Source organism: Amblyraja radiata, chromosome 19 (genome assembly GCF_010909765.2).
Source record: "Amblyraja radiata isolate CabotCenter1 chromosome 19, sAmbRad1.1.pri, whole genome shotgun sequence".
NCBI lineage: Eukaryota > Metazoa > Chordata > Chondrichthyes > Rajiformes > Rajidae > Amblyraja > Amblyraja radiata.
Window position 1 is genome coordinate 8632759 of NC_045974.1, and position 14575 is coordinate 8647333.

Below are 14575 nucleotides of genomic sequence, written 5' to 3' on the forward strand. Positions count from 1 at the left end.
TTCTAATGCCGTCATTATGTAAGTAGAACCATTAACGCTTTCTGCAAAATTATTTTGTCCTCAATGCTGTAAGCTGCATATTTATTTCCCACTTGTTTCATATCCGCCCCAAGTCGACAAACATTTTAATTTGGACTACCTATTTAGACTTCACACTACCTATTAGAATTATAGAGTGATACAGCGTGGAAACAGGCCCTTCGGCCCAACTTGCCCACAACAGCCAACTTCTCCCAGCTACACTAGTCCCACCTGCCTGCATTTGGCCCATATCCCTCCAAACCTGACCTATCCATGTACCTGTCTAACTGTTTCTTAAACATTGGGATAGTCCCAGCCTCAACTACTTCCTCTGGCAGCTCGTTCCATACACCCACCACCTTTTGTGTGAAAAGGTTACCCCTCAGATTCCTATTAAATCTTTTCCCCTTCACCTTGAAACTATGCCCTCTGGTCCTCGATTCCCCTTCCCTGGGCAAGAGACTCTATGCATCTACCCGATCTATTTCTCTCATGATTTTATACATCTCAATAAGATCATTCCTCATTCTCCTGCGCTCCAAGGAATAGAGACCCAGCCTACTCAACCTTTCCCTATAGCTCAGACCCTCTAGTCCTGGCAACATCCTTGTAAATTATTTTTGAGTATTATATTTGAGTTTGGCATGATTATATTCATGTATAGTAGTATCTGATTTAATTGGACAGCATGCAAAACAAAATAATTTCACTATACCTCGATACATGTAACATGAATAATCTAAACCTATCTACGGTGAGTAAGATAGAGTTCAGTTCATATCTGATGCATATTATAAATAAACACTTTTACACTTGCTTCTATTCAAACTTTAGAGATAGCGTGTGGAATCAGGCCTTTCGGCCCACCAAGTCCGTGTCAACCGGAGATTCTCCTATACTAGCACTATCCAACACACACTAGAGACAATTTACAATTTTATCAAAGCACAATTAACCTACGAACCTGCACATCTTTGGAATGTGGGAGGAAACCGGAGCACCCGGAGAAAGCCCACGTGGTCACAGGGAGTACGTACAAACCCCGTACAGAGAGCACCCGTGGTCAGGATCGAACCCGGGTCTCTGGCGCTGTAAGGCAGCAACTCTACCGCTGCGCCACCGTGCCGCCCTTCGCATTAAAATCAAACTGACAAACAACATGCCAAAAAAAGATGCCCCCCTTTAACATCATCCATATCTATACTTAATCACCAAACTGCAGCCTCTAACAATTTTAGGATGCGTATACTAAATTGCAAATGGTTAAAAATGCCTCATATTTTGCAGGTTGGTCTGGTGGACAACATGAATTATGATAGTATAATTCACGGAGTGGATATGGTAAGCAGATATGGTAAGTTTTGTGAGTAAATCAGGTTAGCGATAAGAAATATACAGAACATATGAACACTCTTAATCATGCAGAGTACTTATATCTATTCAATTGCTGGTGCAAGAATTCATTAAACATCATTGAGAAATGTTTTTATAGTACAGTGAAAAATACTTAATGATACTTCCAGAATAATCTGAGGAAAGACATTGTTGCCATAGAGGGAGTACATAAAAGGTTCACCAGACCCGGGATGTCAGGACTTTCATATGAAGAAAGACTGGATAGACTCGGCTTGTACTCGCTGGAATTTAGAAGATTGAGGGGGGATCTTGTAGAAACTTACAAAATTCGTAAGGGGTTGGACAGGCTAGATGCAGGAAGATTGTTCCCGATGTTGGGGAAGTCCAGAACAAGGGGTCACAGTTTAAGGATAAGGGGGAAATCTTTTAGGACTGAGATGAGAAAAACATTTTTCACACAGAGAGTGGTGAATCTCTGGAATTCTCTTCCACAGAAGGTAGTTGAGGCCAGTTCATTGGCTTATTTAAGAGGGAGTTAGATGTGGCCCTTGTGGGTAAGGGGATCAGGGGGTATGGAGAGAAGACATGTACGGGATACTGAGTTGGATGATCAGCCATGATCATATTGAATGGCGGTGCAGGCTCGAAGGGCCGAATGGCCTACTCCTGCACCTAATTAAAAAAATTAAAAAAAAGCAAACTGGAAATACTTAACAATTGTAATAAAATTAAAGGAATCTTTAATGTCCAGATTCAGGGACAATTTCTCCCCAGCAGGCGATTGAACTCCATTTAAATTTCAAATATAAACGGGAAAGGTTTGATGAAAGCCATTGACTAATGTTGTTTAGATTTTTGTCTATACACCAATGACCATAGAGCGGTTCTGAGCCTCTATCGACCTCATTGGAGACCCTCAAATTATCTTTGATTGGACTTTACTGGATTTTATCTTGCACTAAATGTTTTTCACATTATTCCCTTTATCCTGTATCTATACATTGCGGACGGCTCGATTGTAATCATGTCTTTGCGCTGATTAACACGCAACAAAACTTTGCACTGTACCTGGGTACACGTGGCAATGAACTAAACTGAACTAAACTAAACTAAACCCTTCCCTTTTATCTTCTGCCAAGTATGTTTCAGTGTCTGAGAATCTTTTATGTTGGTGTTAATATTCCCTCGTGATGGGTTTTCCTCATGGATTGTCATTCAAGGTTTTCTCCTTTTTGCAGGAAAACAGTTTGAAGTGGAGCCATTCACTTTCTTGAATCTTCTCCCAAACACAACCAGCAAGTATTATACATACAACGGCTCCCTCACCATGCCTCCCTGCACAGAAATGGTGCAGTGGTTTGTGTTTAAAGAGACAGTGCCGATTTCTGAAAATCAGGTAAAATTCAATTGTATTTTCACAAAAATTCTTAGCAATGAAACAATAATAATAATGAACTTTTATTTCGGACTCGAGGTCCAGACAAGGGACAATATTGCATAAAAAACTCCATCATAAAATACATATAAAATCTTAGTATATCACTTTAAAAGCATCATCAATTATATATTCAAAAGAAAAAAACACAATACATGAATTAAAATCCAGAATAAAAAAGAAAGACCTTTAGAAAGGTTAGAGTTTGCAAATAATCTATTGTGCATAATGAATACAGAAAAGAGAAAACAAACCTCTATATTTACGCACACACACACACACACACACACACACACACACACACACACACACACACACACACACACACACACACGCACACACGCGCACACACACACACACACACACACACACACACACACACGCGCACACACACACACACACACACACACACACACACACACACACGCACGCACGCACGCACACACACACACACACACACACACACACACACACACGCACACACACACACACACACACACACACACACACACACACACACACACACACACACACACATCTATATGACCTCCCTTAAAATTCTTCAGCAAGTCAATAGATCTTGGCAGCAACATGTGTATTTCCAACCTTCACAGTATCTCCATGATCTCACGGAGTCATACAGCGTGGAAACAGGCCCCTTCGACCCAACATGCCCCTTCTACACAAGACCCGTCTTACAATGGATGTTTTATATTTTTTAAGGCTGTAGTTGTTGAACTAAGTTCATAATGGATCTAGTTGAGTGTTTGGTTAGATTCTTGTATTTATTCCTGTGGTGACCTTGGCTTTCAACACTGTGGTGATTCAAGTTCAAGTTCAGATTTATTTGTCTTTGAAATGTAATGTAATTTACCATGCGGCGTTACAATTAAAAAAGGACACAACACACAACATAATTCAACACAGACATCCACCACAGCATTCTTCACTGCGGTGGAAGGCAATACAGTTCAGACAGTCCTCCTCCTCCTCCTCCCATAGATGCTGCCTGTCCCACTGAGTTACTCCAGCATTTTGTGCCTATCTTCGGTGCAAACCAGCATCTGCAGTTCCTTCCTGCACACTAAAGTCTACACTGGTGTTCAGCCTTTTCAGCTAATATTAATAATGTGGATTAAATTGGTCGACAAAGGCAAATTATATTGTCCTCGCAAAGGATTTGCTGTTTAATCACTGGGTTCGGCAGATTATCGGATCGTTTAAATTAATCTTATAGTTTCATAGCAATATCTGAGCTCGATAAATAAATTAAGGTCTCAACATATTCCAAGCTCAGCGTGATTCTTTGTGTTTTTAAATTACCAATAACATCTCAAGCGGTATTTCAAATGTAAAAAGAAGGAAATTTAATCACACAAATCCTTAATGATATTACTTCAGATGTCTCTGTTAGCATCTTAATAACGCATGCACGCATTCATCCAAAATTAAATCAGTAAAAGAAGTCACACAATCCTGAGGCTCTACAAGGCGCTGGTCAGGCCGCATTTGGAATATTGTGAGCAATTTTGGGCACCATATTTGAGGAAGGATGTGCTGGCGCTGGAGAGGATCCAGAGGAGGTTTACCAGAATGGTCCCAAGAATGATTGATTCGTATGATGAGCGTTTGTCGGACACTGGGCCTGTACTCGCTCGAGTTTAGAAGAATGAGGGGGGATCTCATTGAAACATGCCGAATAGTGAAGGGCATGGATAGAGTGGATGTGGAGAGGGCGTTTTCACTAGTGGGAGAGTCTAGGACTAGAGGTCACAGCCTCAGAATTAGAGGATGTTTCTTTAGGAAGGAGATGAGGAGGAAATTATTTAGTCAGAGGGTGGTGAATCTATGGAATTCGTTGCCGCAGAAGGTGTGGGGGCCAAATCAATGGATATTTTTAAGGCAGGAATAGATAGATTCTTGATCAGTACGGGTGTACTAATGGGGAGGCAGCTGGAGAATGGGATTAGGTCGTGGTCCATGTGGGGACCAATGACATAGGAAGGACGAGGAAGGAGGATCTGCTGAAGGAGTTTGAGCAGTTAGGGAATAAATTAAAAAGCAGAACCTCGAGGGTACTGATCTCCGGATTGCTACCTGAGCCACGGGCCAAATCGGCGAGGGTACGTAAAATTAAAAAGCTAAATGCGTGGCTCAAAGACTGGTGTGGGAATAATGGGTTTGGTTTCTTGGGCCACTGGCACCAGTACTGGGACAGGGGGGATCTGTTCTGTAAGGACGGACTTCACCTGAACGGTGCTGGGACTGGGGTCCTGGCAAATCATATAACTAGGGCAGTAGAGAGGTCTTTAAACTAAGTAGCGGGGGGGAGGTATCAAGGGGGGTAATAACGGCAGGGGTAGAGGAAATAGAGCAGGGTATCAGTGGGGAAGCGGTAAGTCAAAATGAGACAGGAGACAGAATGTGTGAAGATAAAGCTCTAGATGTAAAAGGGGCAAAAACGGAAAGGAAGGGTAGTAAAAATCATCTGAAAGTGCTTTATCTAAATGCACGGAGTATTCGTAATAAGATAAATGAATTAACGGTGCAATTAAGTATATATAGTTATGATATCGTGGCCATTACGGAGACATGGCTGCAAGGGGATCAGGACTGGGAGTTAAATATAGAGGGGTACTCGACAATTAGGAAAGATAGACAGGAAAGAAAGGGAGGAGGGGTGGCCCTTTTAATAAGGGAGGGAATAACGGCAATAGAGAGGAAGGATATTGCGTTGAAGGATCAGGATAGTGAAACAGCTTGGGTACAGATAGAGAATAATAAGGGGAAAAAAACACTAGTGGGTGTAATTTATAGACCTCCAAATAGCTGTGACGCTGTTAGTCAGAACATAAATCTGCAAATAGTTGACGCATGTAAAAAGGGAACTGCTGTAATCATGGGGGACTTCAATTTTCATATTAATTGGGCAAACCAAACTGGGCAGGGTAGACTAGAGGAAGAGTTTATAGAATGTATTAGAGACGGGTTCCTAGAACAGTATGTCACAGAACCGACAAGGGGGGAGGCAATCTTGGATCTGGTCCTGTGTAATGAAGCAGGATTAATTAAAAATGTCATAGTTAGGGACTCGTTGGGAACAAGTGACCACAATATGGTCGAATTCCATATTCAAATAGAAGGGGAGCAGGTTGAAACTCAGGCTAGGGTGCTTAGTCTAAATAAGGGGGATTATGAAGGTATGAGGACTGAGCTGATCAAAGTTGACTGGGATAGCAGACTCAAGAATAAGACGGTACATGAGCAGTGGTGTACGTTTAAGGGTATACTGTATAACCTTCAAGAAAAATTTATTCCTATGAAGAAAAAAAGGGGTAAGGGTAAGAACAGTCAGCCATGGCTCAGTAAAACTATAAAGGATAGTATTCGGCTGAAGGCAAGGGCATATAAGGTAGCCAGAGATAGTGGGAGGGTAGAGGATTGGGAAGCATTTAAAGGTCAGCAAAAAATAACTAAGAGATTAATTAAGACGGGGAAAATAGACTATGAAAGGAATTTAGCGAACAACATAAAAACTAATAGTAAGAGTTTTTATAGCTATATAAAAAGAAAAAGGGTGGCTAAGGTGAACGTTGGTCCATTGGAGGGTGAGACTGGAGAGTTGTTGGTGGGGAACATGGAAATGGCAAAGGCATTAAACGAGTATTTTGTATCAGTCTTCAACATAGAAGACACAAAAAATATTCCAACGCTGGATAAACAGGGGGCGGTAGGAATGGAGGAGCTAAATACTATTAAGATCACCAAGGAGGTGGTATTAGGGAAATTAATGAGACTGAAGGAGGATAAATCCCCTGGGCCTGATGGATTACATCCAAGGGTCTTGAGGGAGATAGCGGTGGGGATTGTGGATGCATTGGTGATAATTTTCCAAAACTCCCTGGAGGCAGGAACGGTCCCAGTGGATTGGAAAATGGCCAATGTAACACCTATATTTAAAAAAGGAAGTAAACAGAAGGCGGGTAACTATAGACCGGTTAGTCTAACATCGGTGGTGGGTAAAATGTTAGAGACAATTATTAAAGAAACACTAACGGGGCACTTGGATAAACATGACTTCATCGGACAGAACCAGCATGGTTTTGTGAAGGGGAAGTCCTGTTTAACGAATCTGCTCGAATTCTTTGAGGAAGTAACAACCCGGGTGGATAAAGGGGAACCGGTGGATGTGGTATACTTGGACTTCCAAAAGGCTTTTGACAAGGTGCCACATAAGAGACTATTGCTAAAAATAAAAAATTATGGGATTGGGGGTAATATATTAGCATGGGTAGAGGATTGGCTAACAAATAGGAAGCAGAGAGTGGGGATAAATGGTTCATACTCGGGATGGCAACCGGTAACTAGCGGGGTTCCGCAAGGGTCGGTGCTGGGACCCCAGTTGTTCACAATTTATATAAATGATTTGGAGGAGGGAACCAAGTGTAATATATCAAAATTTGCGGACGATACAAAAATGGGAGGAAAAGTAGGGGATGAGGAGGATAGGAAGAGTCTGCAAAAGGATATAGATAAGCTAGGTGAGTGGGCAACAACTTGGCAGATGAAATTTAATACTAATAAATGTGAAGTCATTCACTTTGGGAAAAAAAATGATAAGGCAAGTTATTTTCTAAATGAGGAGGAGCTGCGTTGTAATGCAACGCAAAGGGATCTAGGGGTATTAGTACATGAATCACTAAAAGTTAGTATGCAGGTGCAGCAAGCAATCAGGAAGGCCAATGGAGTTTTGGCCTTTATTGCTAGGGGGATTGAGTATAAAAACACGGAGGTCTTGCTGCAGCTGTACACAGTATTAGTGAGACCACATTTGGAATACTGTGTACAGTTCTGGGGTCCATACTTAAGAAAGGATGTACTAGCCCTGGAGGCAGTGCAGCGAAGGTTTACAAGATTAATTCCTGCAATGAGGGGATTGACATATGAGGAAAGGTTAAGTAGGCTGGAACTCTACTCTTTGGAGTTTAGAAGAATGAGAGGCGATCTCATTGAAACATATAAGATCGTGAGGGGCCTTGATCGGGTGGATGCACCGAGGATGTTCCCAATGATCGGGGAAACTAGAACTAGAGGACATAGTTGCAGAATAAGGGGGGGCTCTTTTAAAACTGAGATGAGGAAGAACTTCTTCACCCAGAGGGTGGTTAATTTATGGAATTCACTGCCCCAGGGAGCAGTGGAAGCAGAAACTTTACATATATTTAAGACTAAAATAGATGGTTTTTTAGCTGCCAAGGGGATAAGGGGCTACGGGGAGAGGGCAGGGATATGGACCTAGGTATGGTTAGTATAGTAAGACCTGAGTGATCTCCTGGACAAGTGTCGATCGCCTGGATTGGGGTCGGAGAGGAATTTCCCGGATTTTTTTCCCGAATTGGACCTGGGTTTTTATCCGTTTTTTTGCCTCCCCCGGGAGATCACGAGGTTCTTGGGGTGGAGAGGGGTGATAGCGGTATAAAGGGGAGGGTAGTGTCTTGTGTTCTGTGTCTTGTGTCTACTGTTTGTGGGTAAGTGTGTCTGTTTAGTGTTCAGCCATGAGCGAATGGCGGTGCGGGCTCGACGGACCTGGTGGTCTACTCTCGCACCTACTTTCTATGTTTCTATGTTTAGGAGGGATAGATAGATCAGCCATGATTGAATGGTGGAGTAGACTTGATAGACAGAATGCTTAATTCTGCTCGTATCACATGACCTTATGATTAATAATAAGGTTTTAATTAAAAGAGTCCCGGCACATGAGATGGGAAAATTGTTATTATTCCTGATTTGATAGTGGCATTTAAGAGATTTTTGGATCGATACACATGGATATGCTGGGAATGGAGGGATATGGATTCTGTGCAGGCAGATAAGAGTTAGTCTTGGCATCATGTTTGGCAGAGACATTGTGGGCCGAAGGGCCTGTTCCTGTGGTGCACTGTTCTATGTTCTATAATTCCTTAGCTGAAGTAGGCAGAAGTTAGCTGAGGATTGGTTGACGTTTTACAATTTTTGAGCAGTGAAAAATCTTTAATGTTAATAGCTGTTAGTCCATGCACAGAAGATAAACACAAAGTGCAAAATATCTAACTCTTGAGTATATCCAGTGAATTGGCCTCCACTGCCTTTTGTGGCAGAGAATTCCACAGATTCACAACTCTCTGGGTGAAGATGTTTTTCCTCATCTCAGTCCTAAATGGCCTACCCCTTATTCTGAAACTGTGACCCCTGGTTCTGGACTCCCCCAACATCAGGAACAATTTTCCTGCATCTAGCCCATACAACCCTTTTTATGTTTCCATAAGATACCCTCTCATCCTTCTAAATTCCAGTGAATACAAGCCCAGTCGACCCATTCTTTCTTCATATGTAAGTCCCGTCATCCCGGGAATTAACCTGATGAACCTACGCTGCACTCCCTCAATAGCAATAATGTCCTTCCTCAAATTAGGAGACCAAAACTGCACACAATGCTCCAGGTGAGGTCCCACCAGCAGGACCCCCTTGCTCCTAAACTCAATTCCTCTCGCAATGAAGGCCAACATGCCATTAGCTTTCTTCACTGCGTGCTGTACCTGCATGCTTACTTTCACTGTACAGCGGTAGAGTGGCGCCAGAGACCTGGGTTTGATCCTGACAACGGGTGCTGTCTGTACGGAGTTTGTACGTTCTCCCCGTGAGCTCCATGAGTTTTCCCCCGGGATCTCCGGTTTCCCCCTACACACCAAAGACGTGCAGGTTTGCAGGCTAATTGACTTGGTGTAAACGTAGATTGTCCCCCGTGCTTGCAGGATAGTGTTAGTGTGCGAGGATCGCTGGTCGGCGCTAACACGGTGGGCCGAAGGGCCTGTTTCCACGTTGTATCTCTAAACTACACTAAAGTAAAAAGATGCTGCCTGACCTGCTGAGTTACTCCGGCACTTTGTGCCTCCTTTTGTACACTAGCATGTACAGTTCCATGTTTCCACACGCACTGAAGGAATTCTTTTTTGTCCCTTTCTATGCAGCTGGAGGTTTTCTGTGAGGTGCTGACCATGCAGCAGGCTGGCTACGTCATGCTGATAGACTATCTGCAGAACAACTACCGGGACCAGCAGCAACAATTCGTAGGGCAGGTCTTCTCCTCGTACTCTGGGACAGAAGCCATTCCTGAGCCAGGTAGGCCCGAACTGTTGCATATGCCGAAGCAGGGCTCACCCCATTTCCATTTATGAACTCTAAACGGCCTGTCCCACCTGGCGATTGTTTTTGGCGACTGCCGGCATTATTGACTGACGTATCAGGTCACCGAAAAATTAGCGGCGGTGACACGGCGTGATGGCATATTGACGCGCGGTGATTTATCAAGTGTCGCTACAATTTATTTTGCCGCCGCTGGGTTTTGAAATGTTCAAAATCTTTTGGCGACACTGATATGACACCGTCAATCGCAGTAAAAATCGCCAAGTGGGACAGGCCCTTAACTGCTCTTTGCACGATACCATACCTTCTGTCAATGGTGCCACAGATAGGACACACTAGTGTGATGGTTGTGAATTAGGTGGGTGGCACGGTGGCGAGCGGAAGAAGGGTCTCGACCCGAAACGTCAGCCATTCCCTCTCTCCAGAGATGCTGCCTGACCCGCTGAGTTGGTCCAGCATTTTGTGTCCACCTTAGAGCGTGCAGGTTTGCAGGTGAACTGACTTGGTCTAAATGTAACTTGACCCTCGTGTGTGTAGGATAGTATGGGTGTGCGGGGACCGTTGTTCGGCACGGACTCGGTGGGCCAAAATGGCCTGTATCTCTAAACGTAACTGCAAGGGAAGTTGACTCCCTGCAAGTGATTGCGTAGGCAGGGCGTTACGGTATTTTATGCCCTCATGTCCCTTGTACAGCACGGTGGCGCAGCTGGTAGAACTGCTGCCTCACAGCGCCAGAGACCTCAGCTGCTGTCTGTGTGGAGTTTGTTCGTTCTCCCTGCGTATCCACGTGGGTTTTCTGTGGGTGCTCCAGTATCCTCTCACATGCCACTTGATCCCACACACTTGTTCTGGCATCTACGTAAGCTGAAAGATGGCATCGTTCACCGAGTGTAGCACCCAGGTTCGCCACCGGATGATCAACGCCACCCATCCTTTAGATGCTGCCTAGATTCATAGAGTGATACAGTGTGGAAACAGGCCAACTCGCCCACACCGGCCGACAATGTCCCAGCTACACTAGCCCCACTTGCCTCCGCTTGGTCCATCACCCGCCAAACCTGTCCTATCCATGTTCCCTATCCCTAACTGTTTCTTAAACGATGGGATATTCCCAGCCTCAACTGCCTCCTCTGGCAGCTCGTTCCATACACACACCACCCTCTGTGTGAAAAACGTACCCCTCGGATTCCTATTCTTTTACCCTTCACTTTGAACCCATGTCCTCTGGTCCTCGGCTCCCCTACTCTGGGCAAGAGACTCTAGTGTTCTGGGCAAGTGCATCTACCCGACCTATTCCTCTCATGATATTGTACGCCTCTATAAGATCCCCCCTCATCCTCCTGACCCGCTGAGTTACTCCAGCACTTTGTGCCTATCTACTGGATCATCAGTGTTGGTCTTTGTGTTCAGATATTCCCTGTATCCTGTATCTGTGCCCCTGTGGACGGCAGGATTGTAATCACGTATAGTCTTTCCGCTGACTGGTTAGCACGGAGCAAAATAAATGCTTTTCACTGTACCCCGGTACACGTGACAATAAACTAAACTATGATGGAAAAAAAGAGTTTGAACTTCTAGATAATTATCATTCGAGGAAAATGCTTGCAACTGAGCCAAGCAAACAGACGTTTTATTTCTTCCCCTCTTTTCCGTTCATTAATAAATGAAATAGTTGATTTTTTAGCTCCTATCTCTTACGAACATAATACATGTGAAGCTACACAGTGCAGTGGGTTGCAGCATCGACACGCTGGGTGTAATGATACGCCTCTGACCATTTGCCCTGACACCTATTTCCACAGAGCTGGCTTTTCCAGTTTAGTGAGCTCAGTCTGTGCTTTTGATGTGTGTTTTCTCAGAGTTGGGGCATGTGTGTGAGTATCATGTGGGGTCAGTTACAGGGTTACCAGAGTCTTCAGAAAGGCCAATCTCCACTGGAGAGTTAAAAACCCCAAAACGATCTCTCACATCCTGCTCAAACCTGGGACGTTTGGTTTGAAAAGTGGAATCACCAGAACTGAGGGACGGCACGATGGCGTAGCGGTAGATTTGCCGCCTTAAGGGCCTGTCCCACTTTCACGACTTAATTCAAAACCTCTGCCGAGTTTAAAGGAAGGACCTAAAAAAAAAATCAAGATTATGGTCATCTACGAACTCCTACGACCTTCCACGACTATCTTCACAAACTCCTACGAGTCTATCTACGAATTCCCACGACTATTTCGATGCCCTCCTTGCGAGTAAAAAGTTGCAATTTCTTTCATCCCGACCATTTTTTTTTACTCGTGGACATTTTTTATCGGGCTGGAAAAAACGTCCCGACTTACCTGATGCCACGAGTACCCACGGCTGGCATAGCGGGCCGTTACGATATATCCACGGACTCCTACGACCTCCTATGGACTCGTTACAACCATTCTGTGAATTTGAATCAAGGGGAAAACTCGGGAGAATTCGTGAATAACTCGTGAAAGTGGGACAGGCCCTTAGCAGCGCTTGCAGCGCCGGAGACCCGGGTTCGATCCCGACTACAGATGCTGTCTGTGTGGAGTTTGTACGTTGTCCCAGTGACCACGTGGGTTTTCTCCGAGGCCTTCAGTTTCCTCCCACACTCCAAAGACGTACAGGTTTGTAGGTTAATTGGCTTGGTATAAATGTAAATTGTCCCCAGTGTGTGTAGGATAGTGTTAATGTGCGGGGATCAATCGTCAGCGCAGACTCGGTGGGCCGAAGGGCCTGTTTCTGTGCTGGATCTCTAAATTTAAACAAGGATTTGAAATGTTTAAGAAAGAACTGCAGATGCTGGAAAAATCGAAGGTAGACAAAAATGCTGGAGAAACTCAGCGGGTGAGGCAGCATCTATGAAGCAAAGGAAATAGGTGACATTTTGGTTCCAGACTCTTCTTCAGGTCTGAAGAAGGGTCTCGACCCGAAACGTCGCCTATTCCTTCGCTCCATAGATGCTGCCTCACCCGCTGAGTTTCTCCAGCATTTCAGTCTACCAAGGATTTGAAATGTTCTTATTTAATGTCTGGAAGGTAATATAAGTAATATAAACATATATAGAGCTCAATAGTAAACATCCCGGCCTACGCATCACGCCGGTCAGAGATCCCCGCACACTAGCACTATCCCACACCCACTAGGGGCAAGTTAACCAAGCCAATTAACCTACAAACCTGTACGCCTTTGGAGTGTGGGAGGAAACCGAAGATCTCGGGGAAAACCCACGCAGGTCACGGGGCGAACGTACAAACTCCGTATAGACAGTACCCGTAGTCGGGATCGAACCGGGGTCTCTGGCGGCTGTAAGGCAGCAACTCTACCGCTGCGCCACCGTGCCGCCCTGCCCTGCTGTTATGTTTGAATTATATTTGAAAATTTGGCAAATCGTGGCACTTTCATTCTGACTGAAACTAACCAAGGGGAGCTGAATGGCTCTTCATGTTCCCTTCGTCCTGGGGTTTGTGCATAAATAGGTTTGCCCCCCCCCCATCGCCTGTTTCTTTCAGTTTATCTTAATCTTTTTATCCCGATTTGGAATACAAACTGTTTGGAATCTCCCTCAATCTGATATCCTCTTAATAGCCGTAATCTGTCTTAGTTTTATTTCCGTCACCTCCAGCCCAACATTTAACTCTATACCCTGCCCTTGCTTCCAGTTTAGTTCAGTTTAGTTTATTGTCACGTGTATCGAGGTACCGTGAAAAGCTTTTAGTGTTGCATGCTAGCCTGTCAGCGGAAAGATGATACATCATCACAATTGAGCCAACTCTGTCTTGATCTGTTCCATTTTGTCTGAATTTTACTGCCCACGTCTCTACAATTTACCCTGATTTGGGAATAGCCCGATTTTTCTGAATAACCTTCTATTTAAAAATGTGCTTAATGCCATTTAAAAAAAAGCTCTCTGAAAGTCACAGATGACCATTTCTGGCCCTTAAGCGCCATCTGGTGTTAAGAAATAGAATTATTTAAAAAAAAAAGAAATATTCTTGAAGTGGTGATCTGAAGGGCCTGTCTCACTGTACGAGGTGATTCAAGAGTTCTCCCCTGATTTGAGCTCAGAGAATGTCCGTAGCGGGTGCGTAGGAATTCGAGGATGTCTCGTAGTGGCTCGTACGAGTAACGGTAGGTACTCGGGAAATCCGATAAACTCGTGACGTTTTTTCAACACTGTGAAAAATGTCCACGAGTAAATAAATACTCGTGATTAAAAAAAATTGTTACTTTTTACTCGTACGAGCCGCTACGAGACATCCATGAACTCCTACGGACCCGCTACGGGCATTCTCTGAGTTTGAATCAGGGGAAAACTCGGGAGAACTTGTGAATTACCTCGTACAGTGGGACAGGCCCTTAATAAGTGAAAGGTCTGTTGCTACATTTTTAGTTGTAACAAGTTACACATGCGGAGGCACACTGGATTATTATATTTGCAAAACCTTAACTAACTTCAGAAGGGATAGGGCGAGTTTTTTAAAATCCAGGTTAGGGAACTCAAGAACTGGAGGACAAAGACACACAAAGCTGGAGTAACTCAGCGGGTCAGGCAGCATCTCTTGAGAAAAGGAATGGGTG

At 44.2% G+C, this 14575-nt stretch overlaps 1 protein-coding gene across 5 annotated transcripts in view; it reads left to right on the forward strand.

The window, feature by feature from the left end:
- Positions 1–14575, forward strand: part of ptprz1 (protein tyrosine phosphatase receptor type Z1) — a 193041-nt gene that overhangs the window by 101262 nt on the left and 77204 nt on the right. For all 5 annotated transcript variants that reach the window (XM_033037615.1, XM_033037614.1, XM_033037616.1 and 2 more), the window contains exons 6-8: positions 1309–1375; positions 2616–2773; positions 9820–9970. In XM_033037615.1, the coding sequence (XP_032893506.1) occupies positions 1309–1375; positions 2616–2773; positions 9820–9970 (376 nt within the window). The remainder of the gene's footprint in view (positions 1–1308; positions 1376–2615; positions 2774–9819; positions 9971–14575) is intronic.